At 39.4% G+C, this 18,445-nt stretch overlaps 1 protein-coding gene across 7 annotated transcripts in view; it reads right to left on the bottom strand.

Annotated features, from left to right (window-relative positions):
• Positions 1–18,445, bottom strand: part of INPP5A (inositol polyphosphate-5-phosphatase A) — a 254,472-nt gene that overhangs the window by 78,171 nt on the left and 157,856 nt on the right. For all 7 annotated transcript variants that reach the window (XM_080596666.1, XM_080596667.1, XM_080596669.1 and 4 more), the window contains exon 8: positions 15,175–15,294. In XM_080596666.1, coding sequence (XP_080452792.1) covers positions 15,175–15,294 — 120 coding nt within the window. The remainder of the gene's footprint in view (positions 1–15,174; positions 15,295–18,445) is intronic.

Genomic DNA, 18,445 nt, shown 5'->3' with positions numbered 1-18,445 from the left:
ATGCAACTTATACATAAGAAAAACTGATTTTGCTGCAGCAACTTTCCTGATTCATATCTTAGTTTAACTTTTCCCATTGCCATTTATTGCTGACAAAAACCTGAGAGATATTGCAGGAATGACATCAAGGTCTAGAGAAGGCCTCTCAAAACAAATTGATATTATGAGGATGACGTCTGAGGTTATATTATGCAAAGACAGATTTTCCAAATAAATAGTCTGTTCCAAAAACAGCCAGTTAAAATGTCTGCTAACCAAATTAACTTGAAAAACTTCAAACAGTTACTGATAAACAAAACAGCTTATTAGTATGTTTCTGAACAATTAATTAAAATTTAGTCATTTCGTGGTTTTACACATTACTTGATTTAAACATGATTTGCATACAAATGAAAGCCAGCTTTAAAATGGATAGTTTTAACCAGTAGCTCCCCTTGTAGTTTCTCTTGATGGATATTTTAGAAAAAGTATCTCATGACAGATTGAAATAAAATAGTCCAAATGTTACTTCTCAAGAATGATGTTTAAGTGGCTTCCAATGTATCTCCTTTTCACAAGTGGTGAAATTTAGGTGTACAGTAAAATTAACAACAGTGGTACAAGGCATATACATGTATCTGTACTTACTTATTAAATGATCTGGGATACCTAACAATAAAAAATGCCTTAAATGACTCAACTAGATGTTTATGTTTGTAACATACTATCCTGGCCACTGGGACTTATTATTAGTTCAAGAATTCCCGAATTTTTGAATCATTTCAGCAGTGTGGTACTCTGATAGCTCTAATTTGAAATACTTACTGGTGGCTGTAATTCCATTGAATCAATAGCACAAGAACTATCTCGATTATGCTTTTAGAATCAGAATCAAGTTAGCAAAGGAGACAGCAATAAAGAAAAGTACAGCAGTATTTCCTCTCCCAGCAGCAATGCAGGAATAACATCCAGCATTAGGGGGATTTGGATAGAAATTATGCACTGTACCGTGAAAAACTGAGTTTCACCAGGACCAAGGATGCACAAAGAAAGTGTTAGGACTGGAGCAAGAACTGAAAAAAAATGTTCCATTCCTTGTTTCTGCATTCTAAGCCACAAATATATAGCTGATAAAGTGTACAAGTAAATGAGAATTCAGAAGACTATATTTGCTTTTTTAAGAAAGAGCACTTGCAAATGAAGTAGAAAGGCTTCAAAATCTGTGCTATTTACTTTGTTATTCGTTGCTAAAACAATACCCTTGCTTTAACCATGAATCAAATAATCCTTTAAAAATGTTGCCATGAATCAGTCAATGGAGTGATAAATCTGAATCATGTAAAAAGAAAGCAGCCAACCTATGTCACCAGCGCTAATTTAATGCTTTTATTGGGAGGACCTAGTGCTATTTCTTTTAACTTGTACTTGCTGACTATCAGATTATCCAGAAGGGCTTCAATGTACTTGAAGACTCTATACATTCCTGTACAACTCTTCTAAATAGCCTGTAACAAAATAGGTGGCTTTCAGGTAAAAATTTCATGACTTATGAGAAGCCACAAGTATTTAACTTTTGCCAACTAACTGTGCTGTTTATTGTGACCATACCGGGCCGTTAAGAGATTATAGGCAATCATGACTTACCTAACGCAAATAATACAGAAAACTTTTCAAACAGACTACAAGTCTTCCTTTACAGAAAGAGATGTCTTTCCTTTGTAATGGCTGGAAGAACATTTTCACTATTCTAATCCTTTGTTCTTGCTGCAGAAGGTATTGCTTATGAAAAAAGTTTATTTGCACATATAACATGAAAACCAAAACCAAAAACTTCTGTGCATTTTAGAAATAAAAATAACGAATACAATATGGCAAATAAGGACCACTGGAAAAAATGCCCACCTATGACAGGATTTATTGCTGACCTTCTTAAACACTAAAGTGTGCAAAAATAAATGCCATAGATGATTTCTCTTCTACTAGTTCCAAATACACAGTGCTTATAATTTCATAAGAAATCCTTGATAATAGCATCAGATGAGCATTTCCTCACACTGGGAACACATTACCTAAACTATTTTGCTTATTTCCAACTAATTCTACATTTTTAAGTCATGGTGCAACACTGAAAGTCTTTCGGACTGCTTGGACTATTCTCTGGTGTTTTTTTTTTTAAATTTTGTTGTATTTTCAGAAGAGACAAACAATCCGCAGATGGTTTCTAAATCAGTGTTGAATAGCTTTTTAGACATGACACAACAGTACAAGAATAAAACATTCAAGCAATTGTAACTTTCAAGTAACGTTTCCAGTCAAAGTCACATGCTTAAATGTTTTGATGTCTCAGATCCATGGTTCACTCCGTTTATAAGGAAGGAGTAAACTTCACTGGTAAAGGTAGAAATTAATGTTAAATTACTATAGCAATTTGTTTGCTGAAAAATAAATATGTTTAATTCTTTCTTTTTTTTTTTGGGTCTAATAACAGCAGTTTGTCTTACACTGGCTATCAGCAGCTGCATTACAAAGCCAGGTTACTGGTGCTACACTGGACATGTACTCACTCTGTTCTCAGTAGGACTTCTAGGAAAGCTACCCACTACTGATCAGTGCTTTGTAGCCCAGCAGTCCCCTCACACATTTTCCAAAAGATCTCTGACAAAACCTGTCTGTTATTTTGGATGCACCAGGAGAATTACGAGAAAATGCTCAAACCATCTGAGCTATGAAGCTTAACAGCTTCAGCTTGAGCTAAATTGCCCTGCCTGTAGTGATCACACTTCCCAGCTCAGACCACAGACCCATGCAATTGGCAAACCTAAAAAAAAAAATCAAATAAATGCCACAGTAAAAGCAAATGTTCAGGGTTTGGTCTTGGAACCCAGGATATGTCAAGTTACTTCAGTGAAAGGGTGTACCTCTAAGTCTGGGTGATACTATCAACTAAAAGGATTGTGAAGGTTAAGTGGATTCAAAGCTCTTTAGGAGGATATCATATTCTTATCAAGACTCAAATGAGTAAGAGGTAGAGGTTCCTCTTCTTCCTGATACTCCTGGAGATCTGGGTCTAGTTATTAATTTTAGTCTCTACATTAAATACCAAAATGAATGTTAGTGTGATCTTAAAATGAACAGTTCCGTGTCATTGGAATCATTGAAATCCTTCTGTAATTTACTTTTGCCATTTTGAAGTACTCATAGTCACTGCAAATAAAGATACTTTATGAAATGTACCCTCCTCTGTAAAAGTGATATGGTGTACTGTATGCATGTTTCACAACACTGAAATTCAGCCAGAAAATACTAGGGCAAGCAGAAACAGTACAGACTTGTACTTGCTTTCCTACTTATCCCCCTCCCATACTGTTACCGGAAAGGAGAAGACAAGGGAGCATCTAAATATCAGCAATTTGATCGTGGAAGAGAGCAGCTGAACATGATTCAGTGTGACAAGAGGCACTGTGATTTGGCTAAACCATTTCTCAGGGCACTTTGTAAGGAGGATCAGCAGCATTATTCCTTTAATAGCCATGTCTAATGCAATAGCCAGCTGGGTTTTGTCCCAGACCAAGGTATCAGCATCAGGTCAGAAGGTAACATTCTGTTTACACGATTATTTCCTAAAGCACTTATCTTCTCCGCGGTGTGAAAGTTGACTTTTCTGTTTGTAAGGGGGCCTAAAGAATTGAGGGAATGGGAAAAATTAGCTACACTGAGCTGGAGCTGAATGGCATTAAGTGGGAGGTCTGAGAAAGGCTGTGGCAGCACTCAGCAGGACACCTTATTAGCCGCGTCATCGCAGTTCATTCAGGCAAGCCATACCAGTGTCACCAGCGTTCCCACACAAAGACAAAGTTCTTCACACAGTCTATAAACATGCTTCCCTGGCCAATTCATCCTGACTTGACACCACTGAAAAGAAGGGCTTGAGTTTTTTTTTTTTTTTTTAAACACAACAATAACATAACAAAACAAAACAAAAAACTCACAGCTCTGCCATGCAGGCTGAATGGAGGAGAAGGAGGGACACTGTCACATTGCTTGGGAAGAAACAATCCAAAGGTCAACCCATATTTTATTCAGTGAGCACATTTATGTAATAACTAAATGTGTTTAAGCTAAATACTAACTAGTATGAGAGCTTCTGTATTTCTCATACAACTTATGAGGTAAGAAATTATCCTTCTGCAATCTCTATATTTTGGTATATTATTCATTCAGAGGGATTAAAGACATGAAAGCAGCTTTTGCAGAGAAAATGTGATTGCCTATATATAGTACCCTTTCCTAACTAAAGGATGATAAAAATCACAAACAGCTATGTACACGACAGCTCAGTCTAGGTGCAGCAATCATTTCTCAGGTTAAACTATTCATATTGTTTACTGTTAATCTAAGCACAGCTCTGGACCAATGGTTATTTTGACCCAAATTCAGTAAAATCAATACTGGCATACCTGAGCCTCTTCCTGAGAGAGTAAAACCTTTCCATGCTTCAGCCGATGGATGGGTGCAGTGCCCAGGGACTGCCAGGAGCCTGGCACCGCGGGGCTGCCCGCAGGCTCGCTGCAGGCCTTGGGGAGCATGGAGGCCACTCGGCCTGTGCCCCTCCGTGGAGCCCTGCACCTGGCTGATGGCATGCACAGCTTGCATGGCAAGCAAGGATCTCACCCCAGAGGGGAACGTTTAGAAAGGGATAAAATAAACGTAGAAAGTGACCTGACTGTCCCGTTGGTGGAAGCTAAGAGCTAGTATGAAAGCAGCAGGAGAACTATGGATAAGAAGGTTATATGTACTTTCTTTTCCATAGATCTACAGTGCCAGAGGTAATAACAACTCCTGCAGTGACTTCTGGTGGAAAGGCCAGGAACGACGACAGTGAAAATTATCTTCTACAACCACTGCCGTGTTGACACTGAAGATCAAGAGACTGGAAATGTTAGGTTTTGGCTACAACAAAAACAGACACAGGATTGCTACTTGGTCTGTCAGATTTCTGTTATTCCTATCCTTGTTACTTTTTCCATTTAAGTTTTGGACAGAAAGTTCAGCTTGCACACCTACACCTCGAGAAGTGGCCGGTGGGGATCCTCAGTAAACAATCCACCTCTCCACCAAAAGCTTTAGAGAGAACTTTGAAAGACAGGACCCTGTCAGCTCTTCTGAGCATTGCTTCCCTTCTGCAGTACAGTCAGCCCTCAGCTGGCAGCACCTTGCATTCCCAGGTACGTACTGAGAGACGAATTCCAGAAAAAAACATCAGTTCCTGAATAAAAGTTACCTGGGTAATGTGTAAGTGTACCTCAAAAGACATGAAGCAAGTGACTTCATTGGCATGCCTAAGGTGTTGTAGCACTGTCATTAGAAAGATAAACTTTATCGTATTTTTGTGCCCTGTTCTTTCGGATATAATAGCTCAAACCTATTAATAACACCAAAACATCTCAAAAGGTCAAGCAGCATACAGCAAGATGAAGGGAATTGTCAAGAAGCTTAGGCAATCATCTTAGCACTCAAGGCATTTGCCAGGGCTGTTTAACTAATATGTGATGTTCACTTTTAATTTCAATATAGTGCCATTTGGGCAAAAATGCCGTATTTTTTAATTAATTACAATGTCAGCATCTATTAAGATTAAAAGAAAGACCACATCAATAATAAATACTTAATCCAAAGAAAGGATTACAAGAAGAGCAATAAAAATCAATTTTTAGAGCTGGAAAATTGTGACTTTTTCCTCACTTGACTGGTATTTTCATTATATTGATAAAACCATGATCTTACCTGACACTGACATTCGCCTAATGAAATAGCAGCCATGTATAATGATGTAAGTACTTGTCAATTTTGCTACAGGAAAATACAATACTATTGCACTGGCGTTACATTACAAAGAAATTTTCTCATTCTCCAACTGATGCAAAAGAAAACAACAAGAAAAAAACAGAAACCACATGTCTTTTTGAATCTTTTATTTTATCATGGAAGACTAAAATTCTTACACAACTTCTGAATCCCCTCAGTGTTGGTAACACTTGGTCATAAGCAGACAGCAGATAACTGCCATGTCTTCAGCTGTATGAAGACTGACACAGCAATTCTTGTTTACAGTTCTGCACAGCTTGGATGTGGTCAAGTAAAACAAACTCTGTGTTCACTTAGTGTTAAAAGTGCTAATGTCAAGCCTTAAAATAACTAGGATCCACGGCAATAGGATACTGATCCTCTAACTCTTTAAAATCCGGGAAAAGTATTTTTTATGACAACTCTAGAAAAATTCCAAAGACAGACACCGTACCTCTGACACAGTTCACCAGTGGGAACAGTGGCAGAATAATTATGAAATCTCGCAAGATTTGTACCTTGCCATACCCTCCCAAGACTGGCCACAGGTGCCTTTCCCAGTCCAGCCTCCTGGGGATGGCTACATGGGTAGAGGGGGCAGCAGCAGGTGACAGGACGCTAGCCATACCACACCACAGGGCGTTGCTAGCAACTGAAACCGACACGCTATCATCTGCTTGCCTGGGGAGCCAGCTAGGCTCAGACAGACCGTGAATCAAAAATAAAAACAACCCCGTTCTTGAAAAGCCTAATACAAATTATTAGAAACACAGAAAGTCTTCACTTGCAAAGGACTCAAAAATGCTCAACCTAAAAAGAAAAACAAACTAACAAGTAACAATTTTACATACTTACTCATTAGCTTGGCCATTTAACCCTTTGAAAATCACACTACAGTGGACTACTTAGTTAAAGGAAAAAAACAAAGGGTGACATGACAGAAATATTTGAAATGCTAAAGAGAAGGAAAAATTCTCTCTTTCAAAAGATTGAAAAATCAGAGCTGCTAGCATTTGACCAAGGAAAATCCTGGTGGATACAGAGATTGCAGGACCAATCCTTTTGTTGTAGTAAGAAACTGGAACATCTTAACTGCAACTTAAACCATACACTGATGGAAGAAATATAAAGAGGCTTTCATTAAATGTGAAGCAGTTACAGCTAATTACCTGCCAGTTCATGAAGAACTTCTGCAAAGTCCGTCTACAGGTAGTTCAGCACTTGAACAGACACACAGACAAGCAGCTAAAAATGCCGTAACTTGCATATGGTTATTTACCTGTAAAGTATAACCTGTATCTTTCCAGAACACAGCACACAAAAGAAAACAACCATTCTCCTACAGTGATCCTACCTTCCCTATGGGAGTAAAAATGATGAAAGATGATTAATCACTTAGTGCCCATAGACTCAAATGGTAGCAGAATGGAGCTCTTTCAACCATTTCTTTGTTTTATAACTATCAGCTCATAGCATCATTTTACAGTGAGCATTCAGTGGCTTGTAAATAAAATCACAATAGCAATTTATTTTCATTTCTCTGCAAATGAATAAAAATTGGATCAACAGCCCATATAGATTCTTTTTAATTAAATCATGGCTATCCTGGAAGATTATATGACTATACGATAGAACATTTCAAAAGGCACAAACCACAATGAATGCTGATGTGAGTGTCACCTTTAGCTAGACACTAATGACTGCTCTTTATCTAGCCTCCAAATCTCTAAGGAACAAATTACAGTAAAAAGAGAAAACTAATCCAATGGCAATGTGACATGCCCTGCAATTCTTATATAAAGGCACTTTCTGAGAAAAATCAAACTGGCCACAAGTTATTTTCAGCCACTGCTTCAGATTTCTTTTTTAAGTGTTTCTCTCTCTTCTCTTCAATTGTCTCTGTTTAATTACACAAATTATCTTTTCATACTACATCCAATCTAGCCTGTAGTTGCATCAGCCGTATTCTACTAGAGAGATAGGGTAGACAGCTGAGGCAGCTCCAGGAGAACCTATTAATGGAAAACAGGTACAAAGGAGCAAAACCCTTACAAAAGATGAGGTGAAGGCTTAGAGTCCTCAAATGCAGACTTGGCAAATCCTTTACTGTAATCCACACCATAAGACAGTGAGTTTGTCTTTGTGAAAACTATTGTCAAAAACAAAACAAAACAAACAAACAAAAAAAAAACAAACCAAATAAAAACCACAACCCTCCAGGAAGTCTCAGTGCTTTACATTTTTTAAATCTCTTTTGAAAGAGACACAATTCTGTTCACATTAGGTAGGCAAATTGAAGTGTGACTTAGCATATCCACACATTTTTTTCTTTAAGTGACATGTTTCTGAGCACCTGGAAGTTATTAAAGTTCTGGATTTTGGATTGTTAATTCTCCAATTGGATCTTTGCTTGCAAACCAGTTTCTGCGTGTACAGATGGATGTTTGACATGAGAGAAAAAAAGAGATCTTTTATTTACAATATGAATAACAGACACCAGAAAGGCTTGTTATAATAGTCCTGATAATCTAACCCTTGGACCTGTTCAGTTATTAATAGGAAAAAAAAAAAGCCCCAAACACAGAAAATAAGTGAATGAAGGTAAACTTGCCAGCTAGGACTACCAAAAATCATCATTCATGTAGTGTGTAAATGTTTAGCATGTCCTTAAAATTATAATCATGTATATTTTTTGTTACAATTCATACAAATAGAAAATCATTTTTCTGCTAAAAATATAATCTAAATCAAATTCTAAAGGTGTTTGCGTAAACAGGAAGGACATGAGTTAATTTTTTGACAACCATGTCAAACGAGCAAAAGTTCGAACCAATAGAAAAACAAGCAAGGAAAAAGTGTCTTCGACTTTATTTGACAGGCTGAAAGTAACAAGATAATTTTGCTGGATTTGCTCTTTAACGAGCATATTATACAAACACGTTAATTTTGAGAGCACTTAACCTTACTTTAAGGGGGGGGGAAATGATTAAATATTAATGAGATGAGCCTCAGGGTGTTTAATGAAAAGCTGTCTTTCTGAATGTGATCTAGGGTTTTAAACCTTTGTTAGAAGACATTTGGATAGAAGGTTTATTTGCCCTGGGAGTGCATTCTTTCTGAATACATAAAAAAAATCACTAAATGTTTGAAGACACATGATTACAGAGAGTTTTCACTTGACATTAAAATCACCGTTGAAAAAAAAAAAAAAGCAGGCTACTCCTAGAATCTTCTCAAATGACCCAGATCTTTAGAGTGAAGTTTTCCTTTGCCTAGAAACTAAGTGGCTTTTCTTTTGCTCATTCAGCTGCTAGTTCTGGGAAAAGCCCAAAAAGAAACATTTAGATTGGAGGGGTCTTTGAGAAGATGTGACAGTTGACTGATGAGCATCCATAAAATGACAAAGAATAGTTGTGTGGAGCCGGTGCATCACATCGCCTCTCCCTGGGAAACTAATTGCTCTGAATTGTTAATAGTAACATTATTTTTCTGGCAATCATTTCTTTTGAATACCCAAAATGAGCATGAAACAGCTCCTTTGACCAGACATAAAAGTTAAATGTCCCAATGTTGATCAAATTAACTTCAGCTATGTGACAATGGACTATATTTGTGAGAAAATAATGAAGGGCACAAAGGGGAGCTTTATGCCAAGATTTCACAGTTGTAATGTAAAAATGTTTCTGTTGAACTAGGCCAGGGAACATTTCAATAGGAAAACAGAAGAGCACTGTCACTTTCTTAAAAAAAAAAAAAAAAAAAGAAGGAAAAAAACCATTCATTTTATGGATCTGAATGCTCTAGATAATTTCAGGAAGTTTAAATGGCTGGCACAACAAGAACCACAGTATCAGGCTAATATCTCACATCCCTGTTCCTAGCATTCTCTTTTCTAATACTTTTAAAGGACACTATCCTATGGTTTCTACTCAATTTGTAAATTCAGCAGACATTTTTCCCTAGCAAGGATCTAAAGTACATGACTAATACAGCAATACGATTAGTTAGTATACACATGCACAAGCATTAATTACAGCAGATGTATGGAAGTCTGAAGTAAAACATAGAATAATTCCCTTTCTTAATCTCTTATATAGCTTAAACTTTCCACCTTTAGAAAAAAAAAGATGCAAGTATGATGCAAATAGGGCTACCTGTACATGTGAATTAACCAAAACGGGTCTGGAAGAATTTCTTTTTGCCCTAGAAAATACACCATGGGTGTTCTTATTCTGATTTATAAAGCAACTTCAGATTTGACTGCATTTGTATCTGGAACAATGTAATTGACTTCTGGGAATTTAGTTTGGGTTTACAATAGAATCGACTCATTACAGAGACCAATTTTATACATATACACTCTGTATGTATTTGTAAATAAACAAATAAACATTTGCTCATCACTGATGTAATTCTAGCTCTATTAAAGAATCTATTTATCACCATATTTTCTTCACATTTGCTAAATGGCAAATGATAAAAACAATCTGGCCCAGCGTACACCAGCTAGTTGTCTCTAAAAACATTCTCCTTGCTGTATTATTCATTTTCTAATTTCAAAAAAGCTAATTTTAAAAGTAAATCACTTCATAACACCATTGCAAGATTAAACCTTTCCACTCTCAAAATATATTATGATTATTAATAGATTCACTCAGGAGGAAACTTCTAAAGACAACTTTAAAACATTCACTCAGCACCTATTCCCTTTTGTCTTTTTTTTTTCCCTCTAACACTTCCCCTTCTCAGTAATTTAGATATACTGAGACGCTTCATGCTTATGTGCTAAAAGCTTGTGTTACAATACGTGTTAAAATAATTTTGGGAAACCGACTTCTCTGATTTTAATAGTTAAGCTAATTCATTCAAGCTGTATTTGCAAACTTTCCTGGTTTTTGTGTTTCAAAGTCCTGTGATAGCTTTTACCTTACATGAAAAGGCTGTACTTAATTCATGTTTATGAAGATGCAGAGTTAACAGAACCGCGCTTTCACTTACTCCCACAGTGACCTAAATCAACTGTGAGAAGGTGTTTCTGCTTCATTCAGTGAAGGTTTAGCTCATTAAACTGTTTTCCTTCTCAGTATTGTTCTCTGGGTTTGAACTGCATTGCTGTTAAATGCTCTTTAGCAGTTTAAAGGCTTTAAAGGAAAAGACTTATCAGTCTCTGTTTTTAACAGCACTAAATCTGCATTATTAGTTCATGCAGATAAGGGGATTTAAAAGCTCAGCTTGAAACCTCTCTCTTCAATATTTATCTGACACTGCATAGCTCCAGTAGCTCAGCTGGAAATGTAGATCTATGAAGCTTTAAAAAGAGATTAAAGCCAAGAAAAGAAGTACTTTTCCCCCTATAGACGTTCTCACTTTCCCTTTTCCTACTGTCTGAAGGAGTGATGGCAGACAATGGTCAAAGATGGTTCCCAAAACCCTCTGAATGGGGACACTGTTGGTGGTAGCATGCATTCAAAGTGAGCTTCAGCGTATTGTCCTCCCCAATCAGCAGATCAGAATAGAGTTTGCTGGTGGCTGCCAAAAGGTTAGCAATGCCGATGAAAGGGGTTTCCCATTATTCACTGCTCTTACAGAACTCCCCTTTTGTGCGAGTCAGCCCATCATTTCACTATGGAGGTCCGGATCTGCGGCTGGCTGCTCTCTCAAAATGAACAATTCATCTGAATGCAAACTCACAGTACTAGTGTGCAACCTAAAATTGAAGGTTTTCTTTTCTAAGGACAGGGGAGTTGGGGCAGTTTTTGGCAGTGTCACATTTTAGTGATATACCATCATGACATCTTTGACCCACAGCTGACACTAATACTACAGTCGTATTACCTTACCCCTGCCAGGGCATCGTGGGAGGTCCAAAGCCAAAATTAGCTAATGAAGCACACTGTATGCTGTCAACAAGTGTACAATAAATAATGCAAAAGGTTTATACAGGTTTGCTAAAGTTCCCTAGTGCAAAGCGTAAGAAAAGGAGAGGAGACCAATGGAGGTTAAAAAAAAAAAAGATAGGCCTTTTTCACACTGATGTATGTAACAGAACACACAAATCTCCCAAACTACTGAAAGTAGAACCTGAACTAACTGTGGCTTTGTCCTCTAAATAAAAGATCTTTTATTGTAAACTACTGCTTGCCACCTATTTACAAACCTTCCCAGAGCCTAGTGTTTTCTGATGATTTGAACAGCTTTTACACGTGGTATCACAGAAAAACAGATACAAGACCAGACATACTGGATTATTCCTCTTCATCCTTGTATTATCCCCCCAAAGTGAAAATAAATGTCTATTTTGGAGAAATTCCTACTTAGCCCTCTGCTGGGGTACACAGGAAAAGCACATATATAGGGGAAAAAAACAGTATCTTTTGTTTAAGTATCATCCTAAGACAAGACTTCTGGAAAGAAGTAAAACTTTGGATAGAAAGTGATTGAAAAGGTATTTATACCCCATACTACATTTCAGAATGTTTTTCACTGAAAATTTAGATAGTGAATCCAAGATTCACAGAATGGTTGAGGTAGGAAGGGACCCCTGAAGGTCACCTGGTCCAACCCCCGCTCCAGCAGGGACATCCAGAGGTTGCCCAGGTTCGTGCCCAGGCAGCTTTTGAGTTTCCTCCTTGGGGAGGAGGCTCCACATCCTCTCTGGGCAACCTGTGCAAGAGCTCTGTCATCTGCACAGCACAGAAGTTTCCTGCTGTTTAGATGGAACCTCTTGTGCTCCAGTTTGTGCCCATTGCCTCTTGTCTTGGCACTGGGAACCACCGAAAAGAGCCTGGCTCTGTCTTCTTTGCACCCTCCTTTCAGGTATTTATAGACACTGACAAGATCCCCCTGAGCCTCCTCTTCTCCAGGCTGAAAAATGACAACATTGCATGCACAAAGACGTTTTTCAGTGCGTAACTTTGGTTCAGGAGCAGCCTTAATTTCTAGGCTGCTGCAAGAGACAGCCAGAAGAGTAAATTGTAATTTGTTGGTGAGGAGCCCTCTCTGGGGAGACGCTGCAGGTACTGCATGCAGGGAAGGTTACAGGCAAACGTGAGAAGGAAGAGACGCATGGAGCACGTCAACGTGTCCTTCATCTCAGCCCGCTTGGCCACGGTCTAACTGAGGTTGAGCAACAACTCTCACCTGCTCTCCTTCCCTCTGCTAACCCAAGGTGTGTGGGGCTGGGAGGCACGGCTGTGCTTCAGGGACGGGCGGCGGCAGCCCTGCTGCTCGCTCAGGCCTGGCCTCGGGGAGCTCTTGGAGGCTGCCAGCAACCTGCAGCACCTCTGCCGGGACAGCCCCGCCATGCGGGGGGAGCCAGGGGTTGGGGCAGTCCCCAGAAAAAACGTGGGGGAAGTGGCAGTGCAGGGGTGCTCTGTGCCATGGAGGCAGGCACCAGGCTTGGTCGGGCAAGGGCCACGGGGCTGGGCGTAAGGGCGGCAGCTGCCTCGGGACACCAGGGAACGGGGCTTCATGGGATGAGCAGCAAGCACGCACAACGCCAAGCTGTCGGAGCAAGAGTTCCACGTACCAACCAGCGCATCCTGAAGTCTTAGTGCAGACAAACCAGCATGTAACAGTTTTCACTCTTAGAGATCCAAATCCCTATGTTCAGAGCAGTCAGCAAATTAGGATGTGCTGGAAGCTACTGCTTGCTTTGTTATCCTCAGAGCATGTAATGTTTTTAAATCTCATGTTAAAATGCAACATTTTTTCTCATGTAAATACATCTGTAAAAGGAGGAGATACACTGGGGTGATGATGCAAAATCTAAGAGAAGGGAGACAGGTACACTGCCGAGGCACGATGACGAGAGGGTGATACACAACTTCCAAAGATGCCACAAACCATTCAGATGTACTCAAAGAAAATTAAATACTTAGATACAAGGAGTGCATTTAAAAAAATACACATAAACTGCTCTGCCTTTATCTTTCCCTGCCTATGCGGTTTGTTTTAAGCATCATCTTATGCCACAGATACACATGGCAGCATGTGCTATATGTATGCCATGGCTTCTTTAAAGTTCCATTTCTCAGGCAAACACGAGGTCAAGCAGTATCTTGAAAGAGAAATACCTGCTTAGATTACCAATACATGTATGCCCATGCAGAAATCATTTTTTCTGTCTCACGGAAAGCGGCCTTTTTTCTGACTTTATAACTGCTAAATAGGGCAGCTGTAAATTTTGGGGTATTTTTGGGACCACTGAATATGCCATCCTCTGTATTGTACCACCCATCGTATGAATCAAATCTGTAACACTCTTATAGACTGTGATGTTGTTAATAACAGTGATGACTGCACACAAACGCTGTTTTGTCACTTTAAAAAGATTAGCTGCCTGCTGCACTGAGCTGGTACTGAGATTGAAACACCACAGGGTTTAATGTTGAGGGGGACCGAGCCCGTGATGCTGGAAGAGCTGGATTTGTTCAGTTTACAGAAAAGAAGTCTATGGGAGGATTTTGTTGCTGGCTTTATCTATTTGATGGTTACAGAAGAGACAGATCCAGACTCTCCTCAGCAATGTACACCAAAAGATGAGGGGCAACGGACACAAATGGCATTGAAGGAAATTCTGACTGGATTTTAGGGAAAACAAAGACACAAAAAAGGTGGTCAAACACAGTAAAGGAGTGGCCCGAAGAAGGTGTAAATCTCTGTACGTGGAGATATTCAAAGCTCAGCTGGGTAAGCCCTGCACAACCTGACTGGATGTTAAAGCCAGCACTGCTCTGAACAGGATGGACAAAAGAGGTCCCTTCCAACCACAGCTGTTAGAATTGTAGAATCAAAGAATATCCCAAGTCGGAAGGGACCCACAAGGATCTCTGAGTCCAACTCCTGGCTCAACAAAGGACCACCTGAAAATCAGACCATACGTCTGAGAGCATTGTCCAAACACTTCTTGAGCTCCAGCAGCTTGATGCTGTGACCACCTTCTTGGGGAGCCTGTTCCAGTGCCTGACCACCCTCTCAGTGAAGAGAGTCCTCCTAATATCGAATCTTATTCTTTTATTCCTTAACTGAGAACACAAATGTCAGCTGTATTAGACTCAATGTAGACTAAAAAGAAACTAAGCTAACTAACATATTATAAAAATAAATCTACTTCTTCACAAGTTTTGGTGACTTCAGAAAGATTATCCAAACTCAGTAATTTATCTTAAAAGAATAAGTATTATAAACTGATCTGTAATTGGTACTGTGTAGAAAATTCTTGTAAAGACTGACCATTTTCAGTTCACAGAATAAAAATCTCTACATTCTGAGTGTGTCTTTTGAAACATATTTTATAAACTGTTTATGAACAAAGAAGATTGAGAGAGGCTAGTAAAGGCTAATACATACCTCTCAAGTACATAGCCAAGAGCCTTATGCCGTATTCCTGAGTAAACCGATGGGCTTGTTTCCCAAGCAATTAAATTGGAAGCATCATGGAAAAGATGAATGTTTACCAAGTCAAAGGCACTATGACAAAAAAAAAAAGGAAAAAAATAAAATGACTCAGGGTAAAAGAAAAAAACATTTATTGCATTCACCAAAGCATTCAACATGATAACACTTTTTATATTCTCGCTACTGTTACCTTAGTATTTACTCACACGGACTGTGAAAATTAAGCTATCATCACCAGAAAATTGTCATCGAACTTATGCTAAGTCATCAACAAGTAAGACTGAATCTAGGCTTCTCTTAAAACATGTATAATATGAAAATGAAAAGCTATTCAACTGTTACAATCCATATAAATTAAGCAGTACCCTCTCACTAAAACAATTAAAGATGAAAATTGAATGTTTAAACAAACAACTTCACATTTAGAATTCGTAGCTAAAACCTAGCAGAACTGTGAATTTTTAATAAACAAAATGAAGAGATATTGACTGCATAGTTTTACCGACATTAAAGGCTAAATCACATAACTGTAACTCTTTCTCTGTCCCTGCATGGAGAATGCCACGATAATAGTGGTCAATCTGCACACAACTTCCAGTTAAGAAAAGGACACAAGGATGTCCATCTCAGACTGTGCTTGCAGGATGAGGATCTGACCTTGGAAAACCTGTAAAAATTGTAAAATTTTACTGCTTTGCTTTTTAACCTGAAAGACAGGAGTATTAACTCATCCTTTGCTATTTTGCAGTGAATCCCTTCACCTGCCTGCGGGCTGGCTTAGCCAGAAGCCCATGGCATTGCCATCCTGTACCAGCTACGGGTAGCATGTTCTGGGAGGAAACAGACCAGACTGGGAAACACTGCCTCGGCTTTGGGAGCCCCTGTCCTCCAGGAGGAGCAAGTGGAAGTCGAGGACTGCTGTTACCATGCCCAGCATCTGCCTTGTGGGATGGCCAAAGTCTGACAGAGGAGATTTCTGAACAGAATCATGTTGCTTCTAGGGAAGATCTATGGATTTGGGGTTGAGTGGGGGAAAAGAAGAAATAAGGGTATTAGTGAATTTCCTTCTTAATCAATGAAACCAACTTCCTGTGAAACAGAAATACCTTCCTTTGCCCCTCTGCATAAAAGATAAATGACTTCCTCTGATCACCGTGTCCACCCTGTTTTCCTGTCCACTTGTTGTGACAGATGTTTGTAACTACACATCCAGTATTACAGACTAAGTTCTTTGAGACAGGGTCTGGAATTTGCTGTAAGACTGCACAACACTTGGCTGATTTTGGCTGATAATGGCCTTACAACATACCTGTATGCAACTATATTTTTTTTCATTTCGTTGTTTCACACACTCCCACTTTTCACTGTGGCAGAAAATCTTCACATTGAAGGATTTTGCTGTTATAACCATGACCACACAGAGAAGTTTATGATTTTTACTACATTAATCACATACTAAGTGTCACTTCTAGTGGGCTAACAGTCACTTGGAAGGCAAGCTGTCCTTCTGAACTTTGGTTTTCCACTGCTCACTGAAAGGATCCACCTGAGTGGCAAACAGAAAGCTATCCAGCTGTTATGTTCACGCTGGCATTCAGCTTTACATTTGCTCTACTTTTGGCCTTCTGTGTCCTAGAGACCTAGTCTGTATTATTAAAAAACTACACCTTCTCACTGCTTTGCGATTAAGATCTTTTGGTGATTGACCACGGTGAGTCACAATGAAACCAAAAAACCTTGAATACTCTGCCCACAGATGAAGCAACAACAGTCCCAGCCTTCCTCTCCCCTCAGAACACCTGCCCCGCCCAAACGAACCACCCACGAAACAAACTAGTATAAGCAAAAATTCCTGCATCCTGCATTGGTTCCTACAAAGCTCCCAAACACAGTTACAGAATAGTACCGACTATGTTATGTTTTGGAAAGGAGGCCCCTCCAGCACTTTCAAAACGTGTCATGCCCTGTCAGCTCCTACATGCAAAATACTGTGATGTGCTGAAATTTTGCTTAGTGTTTAAAAATATAAAGTTTGGGTAGGTTCCATGAACACTGATGGTAATTATTGCATTTTGTCAGAGAAGTGTGGGCTATTTCCTGAGTACAACTGAATAAATTCCTTTAAACATCTTTTAAACTATAGAGAAACTGAAATTACATGCCAGAGACATAAGTCTATCCTGGAGGACTGCTATAAGAAACCAGACTTTTTAGAATAGAATAGAACAGAACAGTACAGCTGAGTGGGACCTACAAAGACCATCAAGTCCAACTGCCTGACCACTTCAGGGAGAACCAAAAATTAAAGCATGTTAATGAGGGCATTATTCAAATGCCTCTTGAACACTGATGGGCATGGGTCATCAACCACTTTGATAGGAAGCCTGTTCCAGTGTTTGACCACTTTCGTGGACCTCCGCCTGTGCCCTTTAAAATGCTTTATTCTCATATTCAGAAAAAAGGCTGATAAAATTTGGTTGTAGCTGGTCAAAAGTAGCCAGCACTTAGATCAGAAAAAAAGTTACGGGAAGAATGGAGGCAAAATGAAACTGCCGTTGCTCTAACAAAAGTCCTGTCTTGCTGACATTTTTAGGCAGGATGGGGGTGGTCAGCCTAGACCCAACCTAAGCGCTCTGTCTGAGTGTGCTTCAGTACTGTCTCTGTATCTGGGAGCTCAGACGTACTCTGTTGGACAAAGAGTCTCTGCCAGCTCCCCCTCACAGGCACACTGTTTCTTGTTTTTCCTGTCTGAGAACCCTTGAAGCAATGCTGATCACCACAGAAATGTAATTCATTCAAGTACTGTTCTTCCAGGTGCTGTATTTTGTGCATATACCCCCCCCACACACACACTTTGGTACCTCATGTCTTGAATAGTAAATGCAGAAGGATGCCAACGAATTTTGCAAAGAGCTCCAAAACCATGCGCTCTTCACCTTAGGATACACATGGTACTAGCTAAAGCAATGAAATACATGTTCATAGAATCATAAAGGTTGGAAAAGCCCTCCAAGAGCATCTGGTTCAACCATCTCCCTACTTCCAATGTCACCCACTAACCCATGACCCTAAGTACCAGGCCCAACCTTTCCTTGAACACCCCCATAGATGGTGACTCCACCACCTCCCTGGGCAACCTGTTCCAGTGCCTGACCACTCCTCCTGTTCTCATTTTTCTCCTTCACTGATGATCACCATTTGGGCTTAGCCCAGAGCCTTTTAT

This window comes from Anser brachyrhynchus (assembly GCF_964034855.1).
Source record: "Anser brachyrhynchus genome assembly, chromosome: 6".
Taxonomy (NCBI): domain Eukaryota; kingdom Metazoa; phylum Chordata; class Aves; order Anseriformes; family Anatidae; genus Anser; species Anser brachyrhynchus.
The sequence above is the reverse complement of the archived record's forward strand: the minus strand, read 5'-3'. Positions and strand labels throughout refer to the sequence as shown.